The sequence below is a fragment of the Rhineura floridana genome, chromosome 21 (assembly GCF_030035675.1).
Source record: "Rhineura floridana isolate rRhiFlo1 chromosome 21, rRhiFlo1.hap2, whole genome shotgun sequence".
Lineage (NCBI taxonomy): Eukaryota > Metazoa > Chordata > Lepidosauria > Squamata > Rhineuridae > Rhineura > Rhineura floridana.
The window spans coordinates 3,493,522-3,515,484 of record NC_084500.1 but is presented as its reverse complement, the minus strand read 5'-3'; the positions used below and the strand labels follow the sequence as shown (position 1 = coordinate 3,515,484).

The window sequence follows — 21,963 nt, the reverse complement described above, 5'->3', positions numbered from 1 at the left end:
AGATGGCCTTGTAGGCCCCTTCCAGCTCTACTGTTCTATGGTTCTATGTTCCTCCCCACCCATTGGCTGATGGATGGGGGAGGAGAGCACCAAGTGGTCTCCCTTGAAGCTGCTGCTGCTGGAATGAAGGTGTTCCTCTTCATTCTGGCAGCAGTTTCAATGCAAACCTCTCAGTACTAGAGGAGCAGCAAAGGCCCTTGCGCTGGGCTCGCAAGCACCCAGCGACGCAGCTGGCTGTCAGGCGCTCCTTGGGTAGGTGCCGTGCAACAGACTTTTACAGATGGCCGGGACAAACCTCCTGTCCGTTATCTGACATCATAATGCCATCGGGTGATTGACAGGTGGACTGTCCCACCCCGTCAAAAGTTGGCCCACACGAATGGGGCTCATCTGACCACAAAGAAGGCTGCCCACATCTGAAGGGCACGCAACCGGTGGCCTTCCGGGTGTTGCTGGACTACAACTCCCATCATCCCTCATGGTTTTGCCTGCTGCAGGGGCTGGTAAGATCTGGAGTCCCTCATCATCTGGAAGGCGCCCCTAAGATTGATGTGGAGGTAGACATTCCTTCAGGTTAGGCAAGTGGTGAAAAGGAGAAAGGATGGGGCCTCTCACTAGAGGCCTCCCACATCTGCAACTCTTCCTCCAGGAAGGCCCACCTGGTACCAAACCAAGCATCATTTGGGTGCCAGATGAGTACTTTATTTGCCCCACCCTTTCAGAAAGTTATGTGAATGGTTTTAACATCATGGCCGTCTCTTACTGATTCCTAGATTTTACCAGTAACGTAAATGCTTCCATCCAGCCCTGCTATTTTATCCTTGGTGGTGTTACGTTTTTCTTTATTATTACTGTTATGAAAGAAGCCCTAGTTTTTTTTTTTAAAAAAAGAAAACCCTTGCGAATTTATACAGTAAATATTGTCCTTTGCTACAAACAGGCATTCAACGGTAGATGAGGAAAAAAAAGTTGTTCAGACAAGTTTGAAACCTGCTAGAACAAAGTTGCAGTTCGACATGCACCTGTCTAGGCAAACCGCTCCCAGGCTGAAGAGGAGATGGGTTGTCTTCCAGCCTTCTGGCACAGTGGATCCATCACCAGTTGCAACAAGGCTATGCTTGGCCGAGAGGGCCTTGGTTACGGCAGCATCTACTTCTGAGGGCGTCAGCCTCCAGATCAACTGGCCTAGGAGCCCCAAGGTTAAATGGTAGGTTTCATTCAAGTGGCCGGCATTGGAGATCACAACTTGAAACATGAGCGGGAGGATCTGGTCCAGGTTAATCAGAGACATTGTTAAGCCCTGCAAAGAGAGAGAGAGAAAAAGAGGTGGAAATCAGAGGGCTGGTGAGGAGACTCACTCCTTTTCAGTTTTATGCTTCTCTCCACTTCAGGGATGGGAAAACCTGCAGCCCTCCAGATATTGTTGGGACTCTGCCTCCCATCAGCCCCAGCTAGCCTGGCCAACGGTTAGGAAGGATGAGAGCTACAGTCCAAAACATCTGGAGGGCACCAGCTTGACAAAGGCCCTCTTCTTCGCATCTTCCATTACCCACTCACTTCCTGAGTTCTTCCCACCCAGGAATTCCCTTCCTGCCTTCCTGAGTTTGTTCTTACTGTTTTCAAACGAGGTAACATGGCAGCCAGCAGCCCAAGAATCCTCTTCTGGGAACATTCAGCAAATACCTCCTCTTGACTAGGCATTATCTTTTCTTCAGCTTGGTCTGGAGTCAAGATATCGGCAACTTCAGTATCTATTTAAAAAATAAAATAATCCCCCCAAATGCAGTTGAGGTGGTTGATTCACAGTGCACACATCCAATCCGTAACAATACAGGTGGGTTCGTATTTCCTCATCAGGGGTGGTATCCAATGTTAGACCTATTCAGAGTAGACCCATTGAAGTTAACAGACATGACTTAGACTTATTAATTTCAATGGGTCTCCTCTTGAGTAGGATTTAGCGGACCACACCCCCATGTCTTAATGGCCAAATAAGGGCAGGCTAAAGGCTCATGTACTCCCTCTAAATGCATGGCTTCCCCCGCTTTGCTGCCATCCTTGGTGCAGTGTGACATCGGCAACGTGCTAACCATGGTTAGCTTTAACTTTCCTTACATTCTTATCAGTAAACAAGAGCCCTGCTGGATCAGACCAAAGGCTGTCTAGTCCAGAGTCCTGTTTCCTACAGTGAGCAACCAGCGGGAAATGAGCACAATAGCCCTCCTCTGCACTGGTATTCAGAGGCACGTTGTCTTGGATCCTGGAGGTAGCATTTAGCCGTACCTTCAGTGAATTTGTCTAATCCACCATCTAAGTTGGTGGCCACCATAACATCCGGTAACTATTTCCACGGTTTAACTCTGCACTGTGGAAAACACAGAAGAGAGAGTTTTGGAAAGGCATAGCTGTTTTCAATGGATAGTATGGGCGAGATACACTGTTACTTTTTGAAGTATCCTCATAAGTGCATCCTTTCTAGGGCTGGAAGCAAGATGAGGCCCTGTACAGTTAAAAGATGAAAAATATATAAAAAGTTAAAAACAAAAACAGTACATAAGGTGGAGCAACCCTTCTTAGGGCCAGCACAATTTATACAGGTTTAGAGTATCAAATTCTAGTTGTAGCTTCCCAATATGAATGTTACAGTAAACTCTGGTTAGCACTAAAATGCGAACAGGAAGTGATGCTGTGTTTTCAGAGTGCAGGATGGGGAACACAGCATCAATTCCTGTTCGCATTTTAGTGCTAACCAAGGTTTACTGTAACATTCATATCGGGAAGCTACAACTAGAATTTGCTACTCTAAACCTGTATAAATTGTGCTGGCCCTAAGAAGGGTTGCTCCACCTTATGTACTGTTTTTGTTTTTAACTTTTTATATATTTTTCATCTTTTAACTTTATTTTTATTTTAACTTTTTTAATAAGTGTAAGTCGCTTTGAGTGTGCGTATGTGTGTAGAAAGAGCGACCAACACATTTAATAAATAGACTATTCACTCTCATTTCTCCATTTTTAAAATAAAATGTAGTCTGTAAGCACGACGACTGGGGTTGTCTTGAATTTAATTTTGAATGGTACTTAGTAGGATTTAGGCAATTCAGAAATTATTAATATCAACTACTACATGTTATTACCCCCTGCAGACATATGGGAAGCTTCAAAAGTGCGATTGGTGGGGACGCGAGATAGGGCCTTCTCGGTGACTGCTCCTAGGTTCTGGAACTCCCTTCCTAGGGAGGCACGAATGGCCCCCTCCTTGCCAACCTTCCGTCGGCAAGTAAACACTTTTTTATTCCGACAGGCTTTTGGATAGAAGGTGTTTAGGATTGGGCTTTACAAGGCTTGTTTTATTGTTTTATATTATTATTTGTATTATTTTAAATTGTTTTTAGATTTTTAAGTGCCTTTCACGGTTTTAAGGTTGTGCATAGTTTAATTGTATGTTTTTAACTACATGTAGTTCTATTTGTAAGGCCCCCTGAGTTCCAGTTTGGAAAAAGGGCGGGGTAAAAATAACATTCCAATTCAATTCAAATTTGTGTACATTTTTTAAAAATTGTTTTTATTGTTGTATTTTTCTTTGCTGCCCTGGGTTCCTTTGAGAGGAAAGGCAGGACATATAATTTAACACCGAACAAAACAAAACAGGCATTTGGAAATTTTCTGGCAACTTTGAACAAGTGTGTATACATGAGAAAGGAAAAGGAGAGCGACTCGTACAGTATTTTTAGGAAACAAATAGGAAGTAATCTTTACCTGCAGTTACAGTTTCCTTTGCCGGGATGTCTGTATTAGAAGCAAGCTTCTCTCTCTCTTGTACTACCACCTCTGTTTTCGGTGGAAGGCCGTTGGAAGGCTTGCTCTCAGTTTTCACTTTACGCGCTCGTTGGGTGTCTACAGAGGCCTGGATTCTGTTGGCATCTCCAGTCCCCTACAAACAAATTACAGACTAAAAATCGCGACCATTCTTTCATGCAGTTAGCAAGTCTGACTTGGCAAGAGCTACAAAAAATCTTTGTACAACCAGTTTTAGAGCAGAGGTGGAATACTTGTAAGTCCAAGAAGCTAATTTCATGTGGATTGTAGAAAAAGGTGAAAAATGGGTGGGCCACCCACCTTTGACTAAGGTACCACCCACCAGTTTTACAGCTCCTGTGTCCGGGTGAACATCTGAATATGGCATGTAGGTCCAAGAGCAAATATTTGTTTGTTTGTTTAATTTATATCCCACACTTCTTCCCAGAAGGAGCCCAGGGTGGCAATATATATTTGTCGGTACATAACAGTAGTCCCTGCCCGGACAGGCTGCTCTTTGGACCTTCCTGCAATTAGCTCAAAGGGTCAAGGATTATCAATACCTCGGCACAGTCATCAACCAAAATGGAGACAATAGTCAAGAAATCAGAAGGAGGCTAGGACTGGGGAGGGCAGCTGTGAGAGAACTAGAAAAGGTCCTCAAATGCAAAGATGTATCACTGAACACCAAAGTCAGGATCATTCGGACCATGGTATTCCCGATCTCTATGTATGGATGTGAAAGTTGGACAGTGAACAAAGCGGATAAGAAAAAAATAACTCATTTGAAATGTGGTGTTGGAGGAGAGCTTTGCGCATACCATGGACTGCGAAAAAGACAAATAATTGGGTGTTGGAACAAATTAAACCAGAAATGTCACTAGAAGCTAAAAAAGATGAAACTGAGGTTATCATACTTTGGACACATCATGAGAAGACGTGATTCACTAAAAAAGACAATAATGCTGGGAAAAACAGAAGGGAGTAGAAAAAGAGGAAGGCCAAACAAGAGATGGATTGATTCCATAAAAGAAGCCACGGACCTGAACTTACAAGATCTGAACAGGGTGGTTCATGACAGATGCTCTTGGAGGTCACTGATTCATAGGGTCGCCATAAGTCGTAATCGACTTGAAGGCACATAACAACAACAACATCTGGTTGTGGGTAAAATGAGTTTTCAAGAGTTGCCAATTCAACATGCTTTCAAACCTTCTTTGCACTAAGAGCAGCCTGTGCGGTCCTGGAGACAGGGCTTGTATGTGCACTGCTCCCCCCCCCGCTTTACACATCCTGCATGAAGCCTGAATGTGATCACTGCAGTTGAGGATTGCGCGCACACATGTAATTGTGACAAACAAAACAGGTTTTTTTTTATTTTTCTAGCAAAGCTTTTTGGCTTCCGCCGTTATAGGTAAGTTAGCAGCTGGTGAAGGTGGAAGCCAAAGAGTTTTGCTTGAAAAATAAAAAACCTGTTTTGTTCATCACAGTTGTGTGTCTATTTTAAAAGGGATTAATGGAATCCTTGCAGGGAACCACAGCAAGCTTGGGTGAAGTTCTGTTTGTTGCTTTTAAAATTCTGTCTGTAGGCATAGATGTGTGCAAACAGAGAGAGATAGGCTGGTGTACAGTCCTGCAACTGACAGGAAACTGCCTTCTAGAGTCAGACTGCTGGTCCATCTAGCTCAGTATTGTCCACACAGACTGGCAGCTGCTCTCCAGGACTTCAGGCAGGGAGTCCCTCCCAGCCCTACCTGGAGATGCCATCGGGGATTGAACTTGGGAATTTCAGCATGCAAGGCAGAGGCTCTGCCCCACTGAGCTATGCCCCTTCCCTGCAGCCAAGGGACAGGGCCTGATCAACTGCCGGCTGCAACTTGACCAAACTGGGCTGCCCTCGGGGAGGTTCTCTCCTGCCAGCCAGAGGAGCTGGTTCCCACTTGAGTCATGATCCTGATGGGTCCCTCACTGCTAGAGAACAGGGAACCCCATCCTCACTCTTCAAGTACATGAAAGGTTCCCACACAGAGGAGGGCCGGGATCTCTTCTCGATCGTCCCAGAGTGCAGGACACGGAATAATGGGCTCAAGTTGCAGGAAGCCAGATTTCGACTGGACATCAGGAAAACTTCCTAACTGTTAGAGCCATACGACAATGGAACCAATGACCTAGAGAGGCAGTGGGCTCTGTGACACTGGAGGCCTTCAAGAGGCAGCTGGACAGCCATCTGTCGGGAATGCTTTGATTTGGATCCCTGCATTGAGCAGGGGGTTGGACTAGATGGCCTTATAGGCTCCTTCCAACTCTACTATTCTATGATTCTCACTGTGACGGAGGAAACTGCGGTGCATGACACTGTGAGAATCAACGGCAGCTTCTCCCGGCCCAGAAAAGGGAGGGGGTGGTTGGTAGTATGTGGAAGAACGAGAGAGAGAACACCAGTGCTCAATGAATGGGCACACTTGCCGTGTTCATTGCCAAGATGAGATCTTCATTTTCTAGACCCATTAAGTATTAGCTATCAGTTTGAAAGCACCACAAATCTTCAAAGTGCTTGTAAAATAAGCCCCAAACTAGGAGAGGTTACCATTCGGCCCCCAGGCAGCCATCATCTGGCCCCACCCACCACTTATGCCCCTTTGTTGACCACAAAGGATTCTGCATCAACGACAGCATTCGCACGTCAAAGTAAAAGCTACTGTTAGTATTAGTATTATTTATACCCCGCCTTTTGGCCAAAGGCCCTCAAGGCGGCTTCCAAGAAAAATAAACACAGGTAACAAGTCACCGTGTTAAGGCAAGGCTTATTACCGGCTCACCACCTGTGCTTTGAGCAAAACAAACTGTGATCCCCCAGTTTGGACACAGCGCTAAGTCAGGGGCCGTGGGTCTTATATATTTATATCCCACCTTCCCTCCCGTGGAATCGGAGCCAACGTACTCTGTTTCACCTGTCTGGTTATAGCTGCAAAAATCTGTATGCACAGGCCCGTTTTTGTCCACTTGGCACCCTCCAGCTATTTTGGATCATAACTCCCATCAGTTCCAGCCAGCATGGCCATAGGGTTCAAAGGCTGATGAGAGATGTAGTCCAAAACATATGGAGGGTAAAAGGCAGGCAAGATTTGTCACAGCTGCCCCGTGTCACAAAAAGAGATCAGTCTGAAGCATAATTTTTTAAAAAATATTTACATTGTAGCATCATTTTTTACATATATATATTTATTTACGTTGCAATGGGTGAAAGGTACAGGCATCTTAATGGCTTCCGGCGCCTCCTCTACTCTACCGTCTGTGGAGTTATCAACAGACAGCATCGCCTTCTCAGAGGAAGATTCACCCTCTGGCAACATACAGAGCAGAGCAAGGCTTTTCAAACCTAGATGCAAGGGAGAGAGAAAGATGTTGAAGAGTGGAATATGAACGGGCCAAATCCTAAATGTGCATGGGGGGGCAGAGTGGGGGGGAAGAGGAGAAAGACATTCAACGCTCATTAAGGGCAAAATTCTGGAACTTCACGGAGTTCAGATAATGAACTCCCCCCCCCACCCACCCCAAAGTGGAAGGAATCCAAAGGGCCTGGTCGTAATGTGCTCGCCTCCATTGCCGACAGCCTTCCCTCCAGGTTATAATCCCTATTCTCTGGCCAACTGACCCCTAAGAAGGGATGGGGGGCAAGTAAAACCAAAGCTGGGTCTCGCAGAGTCCAGTGCAACTGAAGCATGTCTTGACTGTGGGGCATTAGGAATACAGGATGCTGCCCCACAGCGAGTGAAAACATTGGTCCATCTTGCTCAGTACAGTGACAGCCAGGGTTTCAGCCAGAGATCTCTCCCCGCCCTACCTGGAGATGTTGGGGACCACAAAGCCCTCTGGAAGACAATGGGCCTTAAATAGGCTGGAGAGCCTGTGCCAGAATACCACCCCTCCCCCTGATGCTTTAGCCTGGGTCTGAGCAATGTCTCAGTTCACCTTTTCTATGCTGCACTTTCATCAGGCAATCCCCAATGAGTTGGATGCACTCCTGCTGCAGGGTCCTGGCATGAGCGACAACTTTGGGGTCGAGCGCCTCGCCATCCACCTGCTCGCCACTGGACAAGTCGGCGCTGTGGAGAGCCAGCGCGGAAAACAGCAGCCAGGAGTAGTTGTGGAGGTAAGGCTGGATGAGTCTATGGCGGTCGCTGATCCGCATGGTCATCATTGGGTATGCCGTGACGCTGTGGGTGGGCAGGTGGCTGAAATGGAGGAAGGAAGACTTCTTGTTAAAAGGCAGGCCGGCATTGCTACTAGGAAAACGTCAATGGTACACCTGCGCTTGTGTACATGCACAAGGTGGGTCTTGTGCTACGAAGGGATCCCTGGGGTCATGTGGGCCCGTGACCCGTCTCTGCAATCTGCAGAGGGCCTTCTCAGTGGTGGCTCCCAAATTATGGAATGATCTCCATAACAAGGTGCGCCTGGTGCCAACACTGTTATCTTTTCGGCACCAGGTCTTCTCCCAGGCATTTTAGCATGTGTTTTAAATTGCTTTTAAAAGATGTGTTTTTAAATTTGTATATATTTTTTTTAGTTACTGTAAACTGCCCAGAGAGCTTTGGCTATGGGGTGGTATATAATTACAATAAATAAATAAATAAATAAATTCTTGACTATCATCCACCACCAACTGTACTGCAATAGGGAATCAGACACCAGGCGCCTGCTTCTCTGTGAGTTGGAATGACCCCTCTCCCAAACATGGGACCGACTCAGGGGTAGCCAATGTGGAACCCTCCCCATAAGTTGTTGGACAACAGCTCTACCAACCCTAGCCCTAGCCCTGCTCAGGGATGATGCAAATTGCAATCGAACCCCTTTAGAGGGCATCACATTGCCTACCACTGTGCTCTGTGACTACGACTTCTCCTCAAGCTGGTTATTTTTGTTTTGGTTTCACTGCATGCTTATAAAAACATCTCTGTGAGTCGCTTATAGAGGACTACAGTCGAAAACTGGATCTGCATCTAAACAAACTGCACACTTAAGGGCTGGGAGGGCAGAAGGCGGATCACAGCCTCCTTGTAGATCACTTAGCGATCTGTAGTAGATTGGCAAGGGTATCTGGCTCCCAACCTTTTAATAACAATAAAATGATGTTTTCCACCTAAGTTACTGTGGACAGCCAACATTCTAAAGGTTGGGAAAGGATCTCCCCACAAAAGGAGCCCCCCCCCCGGAGGGGGTAACCAGAAGAGTTGGGTGAGAAGGTAATGTGGGCTCCATACAGTTCTAGTACTGGGAACGAATTCATAGGGTCAGTATGTATTCAAAAACAGACTGTTCTTTATTTCTAAAGGTATGTCTTTCACACCTGGCCCTGGTTGGTAGACCTGAGGGTGGAGGGTTAGGGTTAGTGATAGACCCAAGTAGACCTAACAAAGCCTGCCCACCCCAGCTTGGGGTAGATGAGGAGAACGGCTGAGCAAACTGCAGCTGGGGATATCAAGGATGCCCCCTCTTCCGGGGTAATGTCAACAAGCAGAGATGCAAGACTCCCAAGGGTGACCACACGAAGATTCAGCCTCTCCTGGAAGGTAGAATGCACAGTACCTATCAGAATACTTCTTTGCAGAATAACACCCAAAGCAAAGGTCAAAATCTTCACACACATTGCAATTCATACGCTGGCCAACGATGATGCCTTGGCAGTGATCGCAGGCATATTCCATGCTGACCATGTCATGGTTAGCCTCATGCCTTTCGGGTCTCACTCCGCCTACGTGGGAGGCAAAAGGAATGAAAAATCAGCACGGGTGCCAGAAGCGGCGATCAATCAGCGTCCATGTCGCTATCACGGCCAAACTATTGTATTGTGAACAGGTGCCCGGTTGGCGCGGACCATGCGACAGGGCCTTTTCAGTGGTAGCTCTGTTTGTGGAATGCCCTCCTCAGTGAGATGCACCTGTCTCCATCACTGCTGACTTTCAGGAGGAGTTTGGAAACATTCCTGTTGACCCAGACATTCGATGGCTGAAGGGGGCTTTTCCTAGCAACTTGAAGATTACAAACAATGTTTTCCAGCTGTGTTTTATAATATTTTTAACTACATTTTAGAATGTTTTTCTTTCTCTTGTTCAATTGTTTTGTTTATGCTTGCTGTCCTGGGCTCCTGCTGGGAGGATGGCAGGATATAAATCAAATAATACATAAAACAAAATAAATTCAAACCCTCCTCCTCAAGGAGAGAGTTGCATACACAAGCAAAAGATCCATCGCCTCCGCTGGTGGAACATTTCAAGTGGTGAAATCGGTTTTGCATGTGTAGGAACTGCCCTGCTGGATGTGTACAAGACACATCTCGCAGCAGCCAATCGGGCGTCTCTGGGAAACTAGCAAGCTGGCCAAACAAACAGCACCTCCCTCTAAACATGGAGGTTCCATTTACCTATCCCAGCTAATCACCTGGAGAGAACAAGGATCGTGTCCCACCCAAGTTCTAAGCCTGGCTCTTCCATTTCCTGGACCCTCTAGAACATGGATGAACCATGTTGGGCTTGGGTTGCCGGGAGGCTGACAACAGCTAGAAGGCCGCAGGTTCCCCACTGTGAAAGGCTGCCTGCGGGAGGTGGGGGAAGATTGAGGAGAAGGAGGAAGTGGGTAAGATGAAGTTCCCATTCTCTGCTGGGAAAGCTAGTGGGCAGATGATGATGATGATGAATGGGAATCCACACCTGACCACCCCCTTCTTCACAAAGACAAACCACTTCCTGTATGCCTAGGTATTTTAATATTCCCAAGTTGTATACCCTCTTTATTCCTGTATGTGTGGCTAGTAGCACCCATTTTAAAATTCACCTGGCTTACCCAAAAAGCACGTTTTACAAAGATCCATGTCGTTGCACTGCAAACAGCGGTAACGATGCCAAGGAGCGATCTCGTCACACCCGTCGCACGAGATGTCTACGTGTAGCAGGTCGCAGTAGCGAGCTATGAACAAGTGCATCTGGAACAAGACACAGAAACGCTTCTCGTTTAATTTGCTTGCCCAAAACCCACCTTTGGACGAACAATGAAGTGTCACGACCTTGCCTTTGCCTAACGCAGGTGCGACTCACGAGCCAGCTGAGCTACAAATACAGATGGATGGATCAGCACATTTCTGGTCCATGTCAGCTTTGCGTGTATTCATTAATAAATCCTGTTTCTGCATTCATCTTACAACACCCTCCCTGAACCTGGTGCCCTCCAGAGGTTTTGGACTACAACTCCCATCAGCCCCAACCACCACAGCTGGGGGTTGTACTCCACAACCTCTAGAGGGCACCAGTTAGGGTGAGCCTACAAATTCTTTTTAAAAGGCCTACACACACAAAAAAGAAAAAGAACAATATTCAATGCTAGCCCGTCTCAGATTAGGCTCACTGAAATAGACATGGCTAACTTTTTTGTTGTTGTTATATACCTTCAGAGAGCCAGTGTGGTATAGTGGTTAAGGTGGTGGGCTACGAGCTGGGAGACCAGGGTTCAAATCCCCACACCCATGAAGCTCACTGGGTGACCTTGGGTAGTCACAGCCTCAGAGGGAGGCAATGGTAAAACCCCTCTGAATACTGCTTACCATGAAAACCCTCTTCACAGGGTCGCCATAAGTCGGGATCGACTTGAATGCGGTCCATTTCCATTCATATGCCTTCAAGTCGATGACGCCTTAGACAACCCTATGAACCTTTTGGATGTATTCATAGGGTTTTCATGGTAAGAGGTACTCAGAGGTGGTTTCCCATTGCCTTCCTCTGAGCCTACGGCACCCGGTATTGCCAGGCGGTCTCCCATCCAAGTACTAACCAGGCCTGACCCTGCTTTAGCTTCTGAGATCAGACGAGATCGGGTGTGTTCAGGGTAGTATGGCCGTAGGCATGGCTAACTTGGGTACATTAATTTCAATGGGTCTACTCTCAGGAGGACTTAGTTGTCTATGGCCCTAGGGTGGGAAGTCTGCTCAGTTTAAGATCAGTTACATTAGCAGTTAACAGGGAAAGGGCTTCTCAGTAGCAGTCCCTACACAATGGAGGTGGCGTGGTTGGCTCCCTGAACTGCAATAGTGTAAAAAAGGGTTTTACAACAGCTGAATTATAAATTTTAATGCATTCTTGTTTGCTTTTTGCATGTCTAAAGTTTTATGATAATATGGTTGCATTTTGATGGTTATGTTCAGCTTGTTGGCTTGGGTAGACTTAACCCTGAAAGGCTATCTAAATGCATAAATAGAACAGAAGATTAAAACTTAGAAAAAAATAACTAAAAAATAAAATGAAATTATGCCCTCCAAAACACCCCCGACTGTGGAAACAAGTTAGCGCACTCCCAGGGCCGTTCAGTGAACTTTGTGGCTCGGCAGGATTGAATTAGACCCTTTCACAGCCAACGGCACCCAATTGCCCTCTTGCGTTTAAGACAAACTCTTGCGTCCCTGGTGTCAGGTCCAGCTTTTGCAGGAAGGTCCCTGGGCAAGACATCTTCTATAGGCATCCCTCTCTGCAACAGGCCCAGAGGTCTCTTGTCAGTGTCCCTGGGCAAGACATCTTCTATAGGCATCCCTCTCTGCAACAGGCCCAGAGGTCTCTTGTCAGTGTCCCTGGGCAAGACATCTTCTATAGGCATCCCTCTCTGCAACAGGCCCAGAGGTCTCTTGTCAGTGTCCCTTAACCCCCAGCACTGTAGGTATGGGTCCTCAGCAGATGCCCAACCACGCTGACCCTCCTTCCCAGCCCTGCCTCCCTCCTTGGAAATAGAAATGGACTGCCTTCATGTCGATTCCAACTTAGGGCGACCCTACGAATAGGGTTTTCATGGTAAGCAGTATTCAGAAGGGGTTTACCATTGCCTCCTTCTGAGGCTGAGAGGCAATGACTGGCCCACGGTCACCCAGTGAGCTTCGTGGCTGTGTGCGGATTCGAACCCTGGTCTCCCAGGTCGTAGTCTGACACCTTAACCACTACGCCGCACTGGCTCTCCCCCACTTCTTAACCTATTCCAAAAACCACATCAACGCTTTTATTCTGATGACCTTCCTCTGCTTCTCTGGGTCTGCTTGGCTTATCTTGTCACACCAGCTTTCAAAGACTCCTTCTTGACACTCGTCCATCCACTCGGAGTTCTGTTTGTAGTCTGCAAGTTCCTCTTCTTCGCTCCTCGGGCTGAGGACAGAAGCACAACATTAAAAGCTTTCTACTTGAACGGCCAGACTGAAAGAATGGCCGAAAGAGAGAAAAAGAGAAAAGGCTGCAATGCTTAACAGATTAAAAACCTTTGATTAAGTAAAAAGATCAAAGACCCTCCGTGGTGCAGATTGGTAAGCGGCGGTAACGCAGCCGAAAGCTCTGCTCACAGCCGGAGTTCGATTCCAACGGAAGGAGGAAGTCGAATCTCCGGGAAAAGGGGTCGAGGTCCACTCAGCCTTCTATCGATCCGTGGTCGGTAAAATGAGTACCCGGCATATGCTGGGGGGTGAAGAAAGGCCGGGGAAGGAACTGGCAATCCCACCCCATATATACGGTCTGCCTAGTAAACGTCGCAAGACGTCACCCTAAGAGTCGGAAACGACTCGCACTACAAGTGTGGGGACACCTTTACCTTTTTAAAGTAAAAAGATGCTTCTAATTAATCTGTTTCAAACTTCAAAATTGTAGGCCGACCCTGGTGTTCCAGATAGGAGCTGGAGTGAACAGTGAATCACCTACATTTATAGAAGTTAATTTCATTATTTCATTGTAGTGTCCCACCCTCGTCTGGAGAGTGTGTCAAGACCCTTCAGCCCAGCCTGAAAGTTGAGGAGGAGTACCACCCCCAAAGCCCTGCAGTTCTTTTGAGAGTCTGTGTGTCCTGGCCCCCAACCAAGAAGCAGACTCAGGAAGCAGGATTTTCCTGCATTAAGTTTTATTCAAGAATCCACTACAGGAATGCATCATCACAAGGCATAAATCAAGATTACAGAAACACACCGAACGTATCTCCAAGCACTGTGGAGGCAGCAAGACTTCGCAACAGGGAAACGCAAATATTGCAGGACTTATGCCTCAATGAGTAGCAGTGTCTGCATACTATGGCTTAATTCTCGGTCATTCTAGCCTTTTTTCTATCAAGCACAAGCACCTTCAAGGAACTGATACTAACCTTGATTTATGTATTTGATTTATTATTTGATTTATGTCCTGCCCTTCCTCCCAGCAGGAGCCCAGGACAGGATGTAAATCTTGAGATGAATCTGCCATCTGGCCTTTCTCCTTGATGCTGGACGCTTTCGTTGTCTTCCTCAGCTAGATCTGAGCTGGATGCCCAGTGGGAATTCCTTTCTCCCCGTCAGAGTCAATGAGGGGGGAAGTTTGTGGGCGTTCCTTGACAGAAATACTTTCGGAGCATGAAACGGCCCGAGGCTTCTGGAAGCATTTTCTCCAGAGATACTCCAGCAGCCACTTTCCAAATGTCTGCAACTCCCTTATTTCCCAAACCTGCCAAGGGGTCTCCGTGGAGCCCATGACACTCTGCCTCAAGGATGCAACAAGTATAGGCCAATGTATGGTCCTGAGCTACAACCTGCAACTTAGGAGAAGGGCAGGGGCCTGGAGATATCAACTCTATGGCACAGTGGCGGTACCCTGGTTTGTAGAGTGACCCCCTAGAGAGGCTCACTTAGCACCTATGCTGTTGGCTTTTCGGCACGAGGTGGGGACCTTTTTATTTTTCCACACTTCTTAATGTTTTTTTAAGTTCTCTGAACAATTGCTCTTTATTATTTTTATTATATCTAATTAAAAACTGATCTCTGTCAATGTTCTAATTTTTTACTTTTATTTGTGAACCCCTCAGAAAAAAATTGTGAATGGGTGGCACAGAAATGTTTGATGCACTCCCAAATTTGTGGATCTCTGAAAATAATTTGTGGATCTGCAAGCATTAAACCTGTCCATTTTACATCTCTTTTTGTTGTCTATTAAGATTAATGCTTTTAAAAATACTTTGGGCAACTGACTAAATCTTTTGGAAAGACCACCTTCTCCCATATGTACTTACCTGTACCTTAAGATCCTCTCTGGGGGCCTTGCTCTGAGTGCCCCGTCAAACGAACTGCGGTGATTAAAGTCCATAAAGAAGGCCTTTTCAGTGGTGGCACTCTGGTTATGGAACAGCCTTCCAAGGGAAGCTGGCCTGGCACCAGCCTTGTCATCTTTTCTGTGACCTCTCTGTTCACACAGGTCTTTTAAATACCTGATGTAGCCTGGCATTCTCTGTTTTTAAATGTATGTTTTAACTTTGACGGGGCGGAGGGGGGGATGAGTTTCGGTTTTTGTTGCAGATTTCATGGTTTTATGTCTTGATTTGTATTTAAAATGTATTTATACTTATTTATTGTAAGCCATTCAGAGAACTTTATGTTATGGGACAGCATGCAAATATCGTTAAACAAAAATGCCTGGCCGTACAGTAAACTCTCGCCCGCGAGAGGCACAGGAACAAACATGGAATCCTGCAATGCAGGAGGCTGATCTATTAGTCCAAATTACAAATAGCTCAGTCCCCAAACAGTTTGACCTCTAGGCTCCCGCATTTGCTGCCCAGGGGCCTTTGGGAGGAAGGTGTTGGATGCAAATTTAATAATAAATTAATAGATAAAGGGCGGCAAGGAAAAAAAGGGCTCTATGATAGTTTTCTCTAGAAAGTAACTCTTGCAAGAAACAGTAACTGCTTTGCAGAAATATCTTCATTTTGCATTATCTCTGTTATCTTTTCGGCCTATTGAAGACCTTCCTCTTTTAAGCTGAGACCTATCCCAGTCTGTGTTGGAATTGCTTTGTAATATGTTTGGTTAGACCTTCTTTTTAAAATGTTTTTAATCTTAGAATATGTTTTGAAAGCTTTTTTAAGAAAAGTTTTTACAGATGTTTTGTTTTAATGTGTTAGAGTTTGTTTTTATGATGTTTCAAAGATTATGGTGCTTTTGTTTGCCGTCCTGGGCTCCTCCTGGGAGGAAGGGTGGGATATAAATCATCATCATCATCATCATCATCAATAATAATAATAATAATAATAATTTTCATTCTTTAAGATTTCTACACCACCTTTCAAGCCAAGAGCCCCTCAAAGCAGTACTGGGCAGATTCAACTTTTCCAGCCAGCATTCTTTCATTTTCCTGTTTTGTTTCTTAACACAGAGACTCTTCCTGACTTACCAGATTACGCTGTCATGAGCACTTATGTTCTCTCGCGACATGGTGATAAGGAGGTGTGGTAGCTGTATATCAACAAAGAAGGAAAGGTCACTTGGCTCCCAACCCATATCCAAGAGGTGAAGGAGGGACGTCTGCACGCAGGACAAGGCTGGGAGCAGAGATCTAAACAAACAGGAGAGACAAACCAGGGTGGCAGAATTAAAACATGGAGGGGCAAAGTTGCAGATGGCTGAAGTGAGGAAGAAAGGGGACAAAGGGGCTTTCATTTCGATGTGTGGGGGGGAAGGGGGACAAGATAGGAGAACATGACAAAATTTGAGGAATTTACGCATGGTGTGGAGAACTGAAACCATTTCTTCTCTTTTCTCCCCCCCCCTTCTCTACTCATAATACTAGACCCTTAGAGACACCCCGTACAATTTACTGATTGTAGATTCAGGGCAGCCAAGGAGAAAGTGTTTTTCAGAAAACACATAATTTATGGAATTGGCTACCACAGGATCTGGTAATAATTGCTGGTTTAGGATGCTTTAAAGGGAGATAAGACAAATTAATGGGAGAGAAGAGGATCAGCAGTGGCTGTTAGTCACGACAGTAATACGGGACCTTGAAGCGCAGAGGCAATCAACCTCTTGGGAGGCAAAACAGCAAATGGAGAGTGCTCCTTTCCTGGCTTGGGGGCTTCTTGGTGACATCTGGCAAGCCACTGTATGAAACTGAACCCTGGATTGGGTGAACTCTTTTGGTCTGATCTAGCTGGGCTGCTTTTATGGTTTTCTGAACCAGGCTTTGGTAGATTAACCCACATTCTGCTCCTCTGCCAGAATCAACGGCTGTTTGGTCATAACAGTGAAAGTAAGAGCCTTCTCCGTACCCAAAGCACTGAATCACACTTCCATTCCAGAGACACACAAGCTTATCAGTAGAAAATATACTGCAGATTAAACATAGGAATGGCCCAAGCAAAAGCAGGATCCAATAGTGGATTGTCAAAACAGGCTACAATTCAGAAAGCATTCTTTGATATGGTCAAGTTCTTAATGTTCCCAGTGCCCATGAACTTTCGGGTGGTCTGCTTTCTAAAAAGCCAAGGAGGCACTTCCGGGAAGGGTGACTTCGCTTGTGCCTGCTTTTGAGATGGGCTCCCGCCGCAGAAGAAGCTTATTCAGATATAAATCAGTCAGAACATTTTTTTTTTGACTGATGAAATTTCTCCCGGGCAGGGAGAAACGTAGAGATCAACCTCAAAAGCCTGTTTTTGTTGGGAGGACTGGATTTCATTAATTTATGAGAAAAGGTCCAGCCAGCAATGCCGGACGGACTTCCGAACAAGCTCTATCTGATTAATGCGATACGTTTATCTTTTCTTCAAAGAGAAAACGGACTAACAGGCAAGCACCCTTCTTTCTATCTTTTTTTTACTTGGTTTAAATTGTTGCAGCAAAAAGAGATTTGTCAAATGAATCAGCTTTAAAGAACTTCTGGGTGAGCTATAACTCTTCTCTGTTATTCACGAAATTAACAGCTTATCTCTGTTTCTATTGCAAAAAGCTGTCCTGGAAGTGCATTCTAAAGATATAAACAGAAGAGGGATTTCTATTCCGAGGAACATTATATTGTCTGGGACTATTCTCTTTTTGGTCTATTTTATTTTGACGAATCTGCTTCTTCACGACGCCACTAACTGTTTTGATGCTGGGAACTAAATTTGTTTTGTATTCTTGAACATAAAGAGATAAGGCAGGCTGCTCTGTTTATACTGTGATGTCATCAAGCCTGGAATATTAACCCAATTGTTGCTGAAATAAGAAGTGGTTCTTCTTTATTTTTGTTTTGTTTTGTTTTCGTGGTTTTAAAAATGGCAATCAAGAAAGTGGCTGAGAATCTGGAAGTAATTATGTTTCAGAAAATAATGGATGAGATTGAGATAACGAAACAAACCCTGCGACAGGGCAGTAAGGAGCTGAAAATTGAACTGAGCAAAATGACGCAGGAGCTTAAAGAAATAGGGGATCCTGTGAGAGAGGAGAATGAGATCAGAGATGAGAAAAGAAAAAATAAAGGGAAGATACAAGCCCTGGAGATTGGAACAAATGTGGAATTGGAAAAAGATCTGGAGTTTATGGATATTAGAAATAAAATCTACTGTTTGGAATTTAACGTTATCTCTGAAGAAATTAATGAAGATATTAGAGATAAAGTTATCAATGGCTTGGATAATCTTCTGGACTGGAATGACGTGATGGAGCTTGATATAGAGAAAATCTATGGAATTAACTGCAGCCATGTGACAATGGAAAAACTCTCAAGAGATGAGCCAGTGCATTTTGTAAAAAAGAAGAACAGAGATATGACTTTACAACAATATTTCAGCAACTTATTCAGAATTGATGGCAAGAAAATATTTGGGATAGAGGAAATTCCCATCAGACTCTTATTATATGACTATGGCTATGACAGCAAGATTATTATGGAATACTGATAATGGAAGATTGGACACTGAAATTACTGGACTTAACAGGACTATTGAAGATGGAAGATGGAATTAATATGGATAATGGAATAATGGCTATTGAAATTATTGGACCTAACAGATTTTGATGAGATGGATTAATCGATATGTTTATTTGGACTATGGTTATGACAATAAGATTATTATTATTATTAACGAGATGGATTAATCGACATGTTTATTTGGAGAAAAATTGATAGATATATTTCTTAAAGAATTGAAACCTCTCTTTGACTTTTTGTGGAAAGAATAAAGTAATGTTTATGAGATTTGATGATTAATTAAGATAACTACTGGAGGAAAGTGATTTTATAATATAATTTAAGAGACAGGATTGTTATATATTGTAGACCTATAACTGATTTGATCTGTGACAAATGGGAAGTCAACATTTTATTTTTTTGTTTAATCATTTTTGTTTTGTTTTGTTTTTTGTCTTTGAATGTTTTATGATTTTGTTTTGTATGTTTTATGAAAATTTGAATAAAAATTATTGTAAAAAAAAAAATAAAAAGCCAAGGAGGGAGGGGGGAGAGATTAGTGACGGAGACCATGCTTTACATGCAGAATGTCCTAAGTTCAGCGCTTGGTATCTCCAGCTAGAGGACCAATTAAGGAGTACCAGGCAGCTTGAGACCTTGGAGAGTCTCTCCTTTGAGCATCTAGGACAGATGGGGCTTGAATAAATATTACTATTATTAGTTAAAGCATTTATATGCCGCTTTTCAGGCCAACCTCACAAAGCGGTTTGCATGTTTCTTACCCGTTTCCCCATTACACAGTGATTTCAGAGTGAGCTGCAACTAGAACTGTTTCCAATTCAGTTACTAAAAACAAGGCAGGCAAGCTTAGAGATGCGAAGGCCCGGAAAAAAACCAGAAAAATTCAGGGGGGGAAACAGGTTTTTTTCATAGTCTTTTTTTTTCCTGAAAAATTGAAAAAAAATGGATGATGGAATGTTTTATTTTAGCATGATGAATAAAATGTTTGATTGAATATTGTTCCCCCCCTTTTTTTTCTCAGTTCTTTTTATGGGAATGGATGCTTTATGTCTGCTTGACACTGTGAAGGACTAGCGGAGACATAATTAATTTTCCTGGTTATTAATGTTGATGGTTTCTTCTGGGTTTTTTAAATTGTTTTTTGCCTGATCCTCATAAACTGGCAAAACGAAAGAGGTTCCTTACAGTTCAGGAGCTTGTAGATTCATTCGTTATGAAAAAAACTAAAAATTTTAAAAAGTAAATTCAATTTGTAATAACTGTTTGAATAAAATGTACTTTTAATATGGCAAATGTGATAATTTTATGCCAAACCAACTTGTACTTAATTACATTTGATGTTCCTAAAGTAACAAAATGACTTTCAATCTGTAAAAAGTGCTAATATCACATTTTTTCAGTTTTTCCAAAAAACCCCAGAAAAAAAACCCTGTTTTTTCCATGGCTTCAACATTTCCAGAAATTTTACATCTCTAGGCAAGCTGTGACCAACCCACTAAAGACATCCGCCCTGGCAGGAGATTCCGCTAAATGTCTGGGCAAATAACCAGGCCTTCAGGTAGTCCCTAAAACGTAAAGAGGAGGTATCTTGATGAGGACACAATGGCTACCTAGGAAGCGGTGGACGGAGGGGGCTTATTAGGCTCCATTCAGGGGGAATCTCAGAGCAACTACCATCCCTTATCGCCAACAAGAGAAAAACACGGACTCAGGGCAGCCACCAGGGGGCAAAGTACAATCAAGAAGATCAAGGTGGGGCAGAAACCGGGGGAAGGAGAAGGCTTCCTCCTCCTCCCTAGGAGCGTTGGGGTTTTTTTTGCAGAGACAAGTCCCTGCAGGTAAAGACTATCTAGGCAGAACATCAGAGCTCCTTGAACTTCCCATTGCTCTGCTTCCTGTGGGCTGCCTGTAACTTCAGAAACAGCAGCCTGAGGCTGAGCCTCTGGCATGCGCCTTGGTCTGTGTGCCCTTGTGTGTATACAATGTGCACTGAGGGATGACCTGGGAACTAGGAAATTAGCCTCAAATTGGTGTGACATTTTAACACTTGGGGTTTCTTGACCCACGGTTGCATTCAACTCCTTTTGGTGTTTTACCAGAATGATGGTTCCAACTTATGACCAGTGACAATAACGGAAAGAAAAGTTTGTAGAACCGGACTCTCCAGCTGCTTTTAAGCACACTAAGATTTCAGTTTTCATTAGTTGCAGGTCAGATTTGGAAAGTAGTTAAGTTGGGCTCTTCTGTAGAATCCTACTGACCCTAATGATCTTGCTGTGTGTTGTCTGGTGGCTCAACTGATTCAGCCAGAGTACAAGATTGCAAATCTACTGTTTGTCGAAGATTTGGCAAAGCTGGCAGAATCCCCTCCTGTGGCCAATTCCCAAACTCCCAGTATTTGCACTGATGGTGGTAAAGTGTTGCTCTCTCATGGCAGTAACCGGGGAACAAGCCAACTTCAGTAAATTGTCCAAAGAATTCTCACAAATTAAACAAAAAGATCTAGGTCTGCTCCAAGAGAAGCTGACTTGGGTCTTCTGAAAGTACAAGCAAGTTTTTGTTTTTAAAAAATCTTACATTTATATCTTGCCTCTCTTCCATGAAGGAACCCAAGGAGGCATACATGGGGGTCCCCAGTGGTCTCCCACCCAGGGACTGACTAGACCTAGACCTGCTTAGCTTCAGCAAAGTGGTGGACTCATGTGCCTTCAGACCATACCTTGGTCCAACATGAAAGTGTCCAAGCAAGCAGACAAGAATTTACAAGGCCTCCTTTTGCAACATGACCAGCTACTACCTAAGGGGGACAATTACCAGGGTGGGCAGGGTAATGTGCAACAATTTTTTTTTAAAGAATCTTGTACGCTTTAAGAGAGAGAGGGAGGGAGAAAGATATCCATACTTGTCATTGAGGTTGTTAAATCCTTTCAGAGCATTGACCAAAAAGAGAAGGAGCTCATAGTAGGATTCCCGTATTTCCCGATGTAGCGCAGCTCCGCAGCCTTCCAAGTGTCCAAAATAACTGGAAAAGAAGTGCAACTGCTGAACCGCTTGGAGGCCTCTTGTTATCCACGAAGAAACACCGTTTACGGTAAGAACAAACTGTTCCTTCTATAAGCCTGTCACTGACTAGCTACTTTGATCTACCACGGCATTTACACCGGCCATTCTTGTTTTGATCACCCACCACATCCTCCTCTATGGCATGCAAGGGCCAAACCAGACAAGATGTGGGAAATCTGCGACCAGACCCTCTTGATGTTTTCATTTTAACTCAAACATAGTTGCTGGGGGCCCTGACCAGCGTGTGTGATGAGTTAATCAACCCTTCCAATTCTAACTTCCTGCCCTGCCTGCTCCAACCTCCATGGGATGGAGTATTTTGTCTGTCTTTTTCTGTCCCAGAGCAGCTAGCCGGCTGGTTGGGGAGTATTAGATTCAGGAAA

The 21,963-nt window shown here is 44.6% G+C and overlaps 1 protein-coding gene and 1 non-coding gene across 3 annotated transcripts in view; both read right to left on the bottom strand.

Moving 5' to 3' along the window:
• The window catches only part of ZZEF1 (zinc finger ZZ-type and EF-hand domain containing 1), a 107,713-nt gene that overhangs the window by 25,399 nt on the left and 60,351 nt on the right, over positions 1-21,963 (bottom strand). For both annotated transcript variants that reach the window (XM_061605360.1, XM_061605361.1), the window contains exons 31-40: positions 21,420-21,539; positions 16,004-16,165; positions 12,844-12,973; positions 10,641-10,779; positions 9,387-9,552; positions 7,770-8,032; positions 7,028-7,176; positions 3,759-3,933; positions 1,615-1,751; positions 1,023-1,300 (exon numbers count right to left, since the gene is read on the bottom strand). In XM_061605360.1, coding sequence (XP_061461344.1) covers positions 1,023-1,300; positions 1,615-1,751; positions 3,759-3,933; positions 7,028-7,176; positions 7,770-8,032; positions 9,387-9,552; positions 10,641-10,779; positions 12,844-12,973; positions 16,004-16,165; positions 21,420-21,539 — 1,719 coding nt within the window. The remainder of the gene's footprint in view (positions 1-1,022; positions 1,301-1,614; positions 1,752-3,758; positions 3,934-7,027; positions 7,177-7,769; positions 8,033-9,386; positions 9,553-10,640; positions 10,780-12,843; positions 12,974-16,003; positions 16,166-21,419; positions 21,540-21,963) is intronic.
• LOC133374518 (5S ribosomal RNA) lies at positions 11,573-11,692 on the bottom strand. The gene has a single exon (XR_009759913.1). It is a non-coding gene; the product is annotated as a 5S ribosomal RNA (ribosomal RNA).